General features: G+C 39.1%; 1 protein-coding gene, 1 long non-coding RNA gene and 1 pseudogene across 4 annotated transcripts; 2 read left to right on the top strand and 1 right to left on the bottom strand.

The window, feature by feature from the left end:
• Nucleotides 1-348: 348 nt before the first annotated feature.
• On the top strand, nt 349-2,911 carry LOC106323731 (annotated as a pseudogene).
• A 783-nt stretch (nt 2,912-3,694) lies between these two features.
• LOC106327078 (probable LRR receptor-like serine/threonine-protein kinase At1g74360) lies at nt 3,695-7,473 on the top strand. 2 transcript variants are annotated; one of them, XM_013765094.1, is made up of 3 exons: nt 3,695-3,919; nt 4,274-4,483; nt 4,568-7,473. In XM_013765094.1, the coding sequence occupies exons 1-3, from the start codon at nt 3,835-3,837 to the stop codon at nt 6,562-6,564; spliced, it is 2,292 nt and encodes a 763-aa protein (XP_013620548.1). In that variant the 5' UTR covers nt 3,695-3,834; the 3' UTR covers nt 6,565-7,473. The 2 variants fall into 2 exon arrangements, with proteins under 2 accessions (XP_013620548.1, XP_013620547.1); XM_013765093.1 differs by having other exon boundaries at nt 4,274-7,473.
• LOC106327082 lies at nt 6,650-8,245 on the bottom strand. Of its 2 annotated transcripts, XR_001267390.1 has the most exons (3): nt 7,935-8,245; nt 7,547-7,655; nt 6,650-7,417 (listed from the first exon to the last, which is right to left on the bottom strand). It is a non-coding gene; the product is annotated as an uncharacterized LOC106327082 (long non-coding RNA). The 2 variants fall into 2 exon arrangements; XR_001267389.1 differs by having other exon boundaries at nt 6,650-7,655.
• Between the last annotated feature and the right edge of the window lie 27 nt (nt 8,246-8,272).

Raw genomic sequence — 8,272 nt, 5'->3', positions numbered from 1 at the left:
GACGGATCCGGATCCGGATCCGGATACCCTAAATTTCCCGGATATCCGGATCCGTCCCAGGGCTACTGACCAGTCATTCACACATTATATTATAATATAAGTATTCTCTGCAAAGACCTTGAACTGTTGTTTATAGTCTACAAGTATATCATCTGATTTCTTTTGGTTTAAATATGAAGAGATATGAGTGTGTATTACCATAGGTAATATTGACTATTTGACTTTCTAACTAAATTTTCTTACGCAACTTGGCTTTTCCAATTGTAAAGCAACAGTTCTAATGCTTTATATAAACATGGAGGTAATTTTGGGATTAAAATCTACAGTCCATTTTCTTAATATCTGTTTTTGGGCGAGAGACAAGAGTTTTAATGTTCAATCCAACGAAAGGGAAGGTGTACATGGGTCAGAACCTGATTTGGGTGATGATACTTCTGGGGCAGATACACGGATGCGAAAGTTGCATTCAAAAAGAAAGGTTGGCTTTGTTCGAGCTCAAGAAATACATGATATCAATTGCTACAGAAGAGGAATCCAACTCTGTTCTGCCTACTTGGACCAATGACACAAAGAGCGATTGCTGCCGGTGGGAAGAAGTTAAGTGCAATCGTTCAAGTAGACGGGTGACTGAGATTGCCTTTGGTTATATGAACCTCAAAGAGAGTTCTCTCCTAAATCTTTCTTTGCTGCATCCCTTCGAAGAGGTCCGAAGTCTGGAGATAGCTGGATTCAGTGGCTTGTTTGATGATGTGGAAGGTATACTGGGCTGCTCCCAGTGTTTCCTTTTTAGTCTTATTGCTTTGTTCAAATTCTTCAAAGTCGATACTGTTTAGAACTATGGTACTTGTTTTTTTTTTCCTATTAACAAATTTTTTGACCAAATCAAAAAAATAACATTTCTCTGTTACAACTAACTTGCTATGTCTATGCCATATAGCATAAAATTACCAACCATTCCTCATATTTTCTTCCAAACTCCATTTTCATTTGCATCTAGAGCAGACTAAATGTGGTTTTAACTTTTTTGAAAATATTTGATAAAGCTATTCTATATGTATACAGTATACTTAATCAACAAGACTTGATTTTGCAGGTTATAAAAGCCTAAGGAGACTAAGAAACCTGGAGATTCTGGATTTCACTTCAAATAATTTCAATAATAGCATCTTCCCTTTTCTTAATGCTGCTACATCACTTACAAAATTATTTCTTCTCGCCAACAACATGGATGGCCATGTTCCTATTAAAGGTGTGTTTTCCCATTTGTAATGAGGTGGATATCTTGCACAGCCTACTACTAGTTGATGATGTCTCATTTGTTAGATCGATTCCGTTTATTGTTATTGTAATAACTTTATGCCTTACATTCAAGCTGTAGCATTCTTATATTAGTTGGACTTCCTTCAGAACTTAGAGATTTAACCAACTTGGAAGTACTGGACATGAGTTGGAACGGATTTAATGACTCCATACCAATACAAGGTAGTTATTACACTACGATCTTGCAACTTGGTAAAGGTTCCTTATTTTCTTCTATACCAGAAGGATTTGCGTCATGTTGATCTCTCTGACAATAAAATAGCTGAAAATTTTCCTTCATGGCTGCTGGCTAACAATTCTAAACTTGAAGCTTTGTTTCTACAAAAATAACTTTTTTTCGAATTTTCAGCTATCAAAATCTGCTCGGAATTTGCTTTTCTTGGATTTGTCAATGAATGAATTCAGTAATCTCTTTCCTGAGAACATCGGGTGGATACTTCCTCATTTACGATACATGAATATATCGAAGAACAATTTTCAAGGAAATCTGCCAGTTTCTATGGGGAACATGAAAAGTCTTGAACATCTGGACATATCTCACAATAGTTTCTATGGAAAGCTACCAAGAATTTTTGTAAAGGGGTGTTATTCCATCTTAATCTTAAAGCTTTCACATAACAAACTAAGTGGAGAGGTTTTTCCAGAGCCAGCCAACTTCACTGATGTAACAAATTGTCTGGGAATATTCCGGGGTTCATCAATACCCAAAACATCAGTATTCTTCTTCTTCGGGGGAATAATTTGACAGGGCCTATTCCCCACCAGTTGTGTGGTCTAAGCAATATTCACCTTCTGGATCTTGCTAATAACAGATTGAGTGGGTCCATACCTTCATGTCTTAGCAATATATCATTTGGTTCGGGGAAAGAGGACACATCAAATGATTTTGATTTCAGCTTTGGTTATTATAAGGGTTATATGATCATTAGTCCTAGTCTGGTGCACATAGAAAATAACATCGGTGTATATTTTAAATCTCTGGTTGTGCGAGAAGAGTTTAGTCAGGACTATTTGGCAGGCGTCAAGACTAAAATTGAGTTCCCTACAAAACACAGATATGATTCATATATGGGTGGAAATCTCCTAGAACTTTGCTGATTAGATCTCTCCCAGAATGAGTTCAGCGGTGAGATCCCAGTAGAGCTTGGAGGTCTTCTAAAACTGCATGCTCTCAATCTCTCTCGTAACTATTTATCAGGAGAGATACCAAGAAGTTTTTCAGGTCTAAAGAATGTAGAAAGTCTTGATCTTTCCTTCAACAGATTGCATGGCGAGATCCCAGCACAAGTAACAGAGCTGAGCAATCTTGGGGTCTTCGAAGTCTCATACAACAACTTATCAGGAGTCATTCCACAAGGAGGACATTCAAGCACCTTTGATGCAACGAGCTACTTAGGCAACCCTCTTCTGTGTGGAAAACCAACCAACAAAAGCTGCAACATTAATAACGTTCAAGGACCAGGTAATGAACTGGAAGATGATGGAAACACAATCGACATGGTATCCTTCTACTGCTGCTGCAGCCTATGTGACAATGCTTGTTGTTGTACTTGCATCACTCTCTTTCGATTCTATTTGGAGCAGAGATTAAATTAATTAGTTAATTTTGTTTTTGCTGATCATAGATTAAATTAATTAGTTAATTGGTCGTGTTCGGTAATTTTTCTGAAATTGCCAAAATAATACACTAGTACTATTTTACCAAGCAACGCCTCTCCTTGAAAGAAAAAAAAAATTGCAAACAAAAATCTTCTAGTCATCCCTTTTTCATTTTCGACCTACACAATATGTTCGTATCCGCGTTTATTCCCATCACTATATTCTCTCTTTCATCCTCCTCATACATATTCTTCGGAGTCTCGCCGGAGCTCTTTACCAAAGATACTTTCGACGCCCCTTCCATCTCCGATCGAATGTCTAAAACGGCGACCTAAATCGCTGTTCCCAACTCCGATTCGATGCGCCGCACGCAACGATGGTCGCTGTTTTATTCTTTCGTGTGAGAGGATTTAGGGCTCTTGTCTTGCGTTTGCTTTTTGGCGGTAACATGACGTGGCAGGTAAAGCCACATCAGCATTACCGTTGAGTGAGTCATTTGTTTGGCAGCATTCGTCTAAAGGTCAGCAGCAACTCTCGTTGCCACATAACCTTTTTTTTTTTTTTTTTTTTTTTTTTTTTTTTTGTCTGTCTAAGATTTACTCTTCGTTGTCATAATTTAGATAAGCCTGTGGTGATGGTAAAGGTTTAGATCTTTTGTTACTTGTAAGCCTTTTTCCTATAATAAATGGGTTTGACCAAAGTGAAAGATGCTGGCAACGCCCTGCCCTGCCCTGCACATCAAAGGATTATGTTTATGAGCAATTTTCTACATAGACCTAAACAAGTCTTCTCAAACGACTATAAGTGCTTTCATTAAATGAGACTTGGACTTTGTAAAACATTACATACTTGTTTGAGTTGTGGTTGCGGTTGTTCATACGGAAAAACCTGAATACCAACTTAAACTAGAAGAAGATGGTATCGCCTGGGATTATGGCAGATGCTGATTCTAACTCGCTACTTAGCTTGGTCTCTTTCTTACTCTTTCTTTTGATCACCGGTAGTACTTCACTTCTGTTTCTCTCTCTGTTAATTTTCGTTTGAGTATGTGTTTCTTTGATGCTTACTTCAATGGATTGGAATCTATAAGCCATGCCAAGCTCGACATGTTTAATTTGTTCTGAATTTGTGTTGTATACTTGAAGTCATGGAGTTCAATAATTATCAATATTCTGCGTTTTACATTGTGTTATTAATGAGTAACAGTTTCCAATATTTCCTCTGTTTGATGAACATGATAACATTCTTGCACTTATTATATGGAGTATAATAAAAGTAGAACGACGTGGTTGATGATTTTTTGCTTTATTCTTAAAGCTATCTTAAGATTTTTCTTTCTGTGTGTCCATGACAGCAACAGCGGTGACCGGAGATTCTCTGGACAGTGATAGCCAAGTCTTATTGAACTTTAAATCTTACCTTGAATCTTGGAACCCAACAGAACGAGGAAAGTACAATGAATGGGATACAGAGAAGCAAGAAGTGTGTCAATGGCCTGGGATCACATGTACTCCTGAGGGAAGTAGAGTCACAGGGATCAGTCTTAGGGGTTCCACCATCTCAGGTCCGATATTCGGTAACTTCTCCGCCTTAACGCAGCTCACATTTCTCGATTTATCAAGTAACACGATCGGAGGGTCGATTCCAGATGACTTGAGCCGTTGCCACAGATTAAAGCATCTGAATCTTTCTCATAACATCATTGGTGGGGAGCTTAGCTTATCAGGGCTATCGAATCTCGAGGTTCTTGATCTGTCGGTGAATAAAATTTCCGGTGATGTTCACTCTACCTTCCCATTGATATGCAACAGCTTGGTTGTTGCAAATCTATCGACCAATAACTTTAGTGGCAGAATAGATGATATCTTCAATGAGTGTAGGTATCTGAAGTATGTCGACTTGAGATACAATGGATTCAGTGGAGGGATATGGGCTGGTTTTAGGAGGCTGGTCAAGTTTTCAGTTTCTGGGAATCGTCTCTCCGGGAATATCTCAGCTTTCATGTTCAGGGGGAAGTGCAATTTGCAAGTGTTGGATTTGTCTGGGAATGGTTTTGTCGGGGAGTTTCCGGGACAAGTTTCGAATTGTCAGAACCTGAATGTGTTGGATCTGTGGGGAAACAACTTCAGGGGAAACATTCCGGCTGAGTTAGGATCCATATCATCTCTCAGAGGTTTGCACTTGGGAAATAATATGTTTTATCGAGACATACCGGAAACTCTCCTGAACTTGAGCAACTTGGTGTTTCTGGGCTTAAGCAGAAACAACTTTGGAGGAGATGTACAGGAAATATTCGGGAGATTCACTCAAGTAAAGTATCTAGTTCTGTATGGGAACTCATACGTTGGAGGCATCTATTCGTCTAACATCCTCACGTTACCTAATCTTTCAAGGCTAGATCTTAGCTACAACAACTTTTCAGGCCGGCTACCATCTGAAATCTCCCAGAATTTGACATTCTTGATTCTTGCTTATAATAACTTCAGCGGCGATATACCACGTAAGTATGGGAACATGCCGGGGCTTCAAGCACTTGATCTCTCGTTTAACAGGCTGACTGGTTCAATACCAGCTTCGTTTGGAAAGTTGACATCTCTTTTGTGGCTTATGCTTGCAAATAACTCTCTGTCAGGAGAAATCCCACGCGAGATTGGAAACTGCTCGAGTCTATTGTGGCTGAACGTGGCGAACAACCAGCTCTCTGGTGGACTCTATCCTGAACTGACTAATATGGGTAGCAATCCTACCCCAACGTTTGAAGTGAACCGGCAAAGCGAGGACTACATAGTTGCTGGTTCCGGTGAATGCTTGGTGATGAAGAGATGGATTCCTGCAGAGTTCCCTCCTTTCATATTTGGATTGGAAAGTCTTACAAAAAGGAGTTGCAGAAGCCTGTGGGACCATGTTCGTGAAGGGAAATGTATATTTCCTGTATGCCCTCCTGGTTCTACTGTGGGTCCCCTCGATGTTTCAGGCTATCTTCAGCTCAGCGGAAACAAGATGTCCGGCGAGGTTCCTGCAAATATATCTCAGATGAAGAAGTTGAGTATGCTTCATTTAGGGTTCAATGAGTTTGAAGGGAAACTGCCTATAGAGATTGGACAATTGCCTCTTGTGTTTCTTAACCTGACCAGAAACAAGTTCTCAGGCCAGATTCCTCAACAAATCGGAAATATATATAATCTGCAGAATCTTGATCTGTCTTACAACAATTTCTCTGGAAACTTTCCAACGAGTTTGAATGACTTGAATGAGATGAGTAAGTTCAACATCTCGTATAACCCTTTCATACATGGTGTGATACCATCTAGGGGACAGCTTGCAACCTTTGGAAAAGACTCCTTTCTAGGAAATCCTCTGCTGCAGCTTCCTAGTTTCTTTAACCAACCAGGGAACAACAATTCGAGTTCAGGAGAACGAGATAATGGAAGAGAAGAGGAAGAAGACGATGAATCTGCTATCGACATGTTGGCTTTCTGTTGGAGTACTGTTTCATTTTATGTGGTTGCGCTGATAGGCACTCTAGTACTGATATACTTTGATTGTCCTTGGTGTCGATGCTTTCACAGTATCTTTGAAAAGCAAGTTGTCTTAAAATCGTTTCTGATCAGTTGTTGGATATTCCTTATCAAGGAAAAAGCTTGAACCCTCTCTGGTCTTTCCGTAAGTATATGTGTTGTATATTTAACTTGTTTATTTGAGTATTATAAAAAAAAAAAAAGTGGTCTCCAAAGACAAAGACGTGTATAATAACTTTACTCTGAACTCTTTGGTGTTCTTGGGCCAGTACTTGATATGGGTGATGATACTGACAGATACATGGACACTAAAACTGTGTTGAAGAAGAAAATAAATATATATCTTGGCGATCAAGAAGTACATAATCTCTCCGAGTATCCTCCCTACTTGATCTAATAACACAAATAGTGATTACTGGGAGTGGACTGGCGTAGAGTGAAATCTTACAGGCAGACCGGTGACCAAGCTTTCAGGTAATGGGGGTGTCCATTCTTGATAGTTATGGAGGCTACCAGTGAAATTGGTGAAGAGTCCATCAACTCCAATAATCTCAAGTACTCTTGTATTCCTTATACAGTCTTGGCTGAAGTTAAAGGATCAGACAGTAACTTTTAGTAGAAAGATAACAACTTTGAGGAATACACAAACAAGAAGAGTATCATAGAATAAGCATTGGTATTTTCAACCACTTCTTGGACAATTATGTGCCTCCGTACCTATACTTGTTAAGTGTCTCCTCAAGTTATGCTGAGAAGAACCCATTGGTATGCATCAACTCAAGTATAAGAAACAAAAAAGAACGTTACAAGTGAAAAAGCCAGTGTGTTGTTTTACGATCTCATGTGATGTTTTAAACTCCTTGTGAGTCGCAACATTGGTTGTTAGGTCAAGGATAACATCATGGAAACATATAAGCACCACCGTCTTTGGATGATAAGATATTTGTTTCTATGAAGTCTGTACCTTCCTCAATTGCTCTCTGTCAAATAGTTTGATTAAACAAAATGTTCCAAGGAAGAAGGAAGATCCACTTCCACAAACATGAAAAGTACAAAAAGGAAACAGAAGGATATTATTGTTGCTCTCAAGGAAAGATTAATGGTAATACCAAGTATGCAGCTGCAGTTTCTTCAGGGATGTCTGCATTGGATACCTCGGTGTGTAATGTTATAAGGACGGACGTGAAGTCTGATTGGGAAACTTACTGGCTTTGGCTCCTTTAGCAGGGGTACAAGCAGAGATAACCAGATCAATGGTAAGCATTGTGTAAGATGAACAACAACCACGACATTTGTTAGCAGAAACAAAAGACAAACTGATTCAAAGACCCAAACTTTTCTTTTTAAATTGCAGTGAAAATGGAAATGTATCATATTCAATAGAATGAAATGTAAGAAGCCCGAAATTCTCATATAAAAACATGTTTGGATCAAAATTGAACTAATTAGTCAATTCGTTGTGTTCGGTAAATAATATACGGAGTATTTAGTATTTACCAAGCTGCGAGAAAAAAAGTTGCAAACAAAATCCTCTGGTCATCATCCCCTTAAATGCCCATGATGTCCCGTCTCTTGCGTATCGCTATCACTGTCATCGCCGTACTCCTCCATATTCTCTCTTTCATCCTCAATAGTCTTAGGAGTCTCGCCGGAGCTCTACGAAAGATACTTTCGACGCCCAATCGATGCTTTCATCTCCGACTGTAAGGTCTAAAACGACCTAAATCGACTGTTCCCAACTCAGATAAATCCACATCAGCATTACCGTTGAGTGAGTGTGATTGGTCATTTGTCTGGCAGCATTCGTTTAAAAGGTCAGCATCTCTCGTCGTTAC

The sequence above is a fragment of the Brassica oleracea genome, chromosome C2, assembly GCF_000695525.1.
Source record: "Brassica oleracea var. oleracea cultivar TO1000 chromosome C2, BOL, whole genome shotgun sequence".
NCBI lineage: Eukaryota > Viridiplantae > Streptophyta > Magnoliopsida > Brassicales > Brassicaceae > Brassica > Brassica oleracea.
This window is presented reverse-complemented; position numbering and strand designations above follow the sequence as displayed.

Excerpts from the sequence above, each read along its gene's own strand:
- LOC106327078 (XM_013765093.1), top strand. The coding sequence starts at position 3,835 with ATGGTATCGCCTGGGATTATGGCAGATGCTGATTCTAACTCGCTACTT. Across the intron at positions 3,920-4,273 it reads ACTCTTTCTTTTGATCACCG|CAACAGCGGTGACCGGAGAT; the intron begins GTAGTACTTCAC and ends TGTCCATGACAG.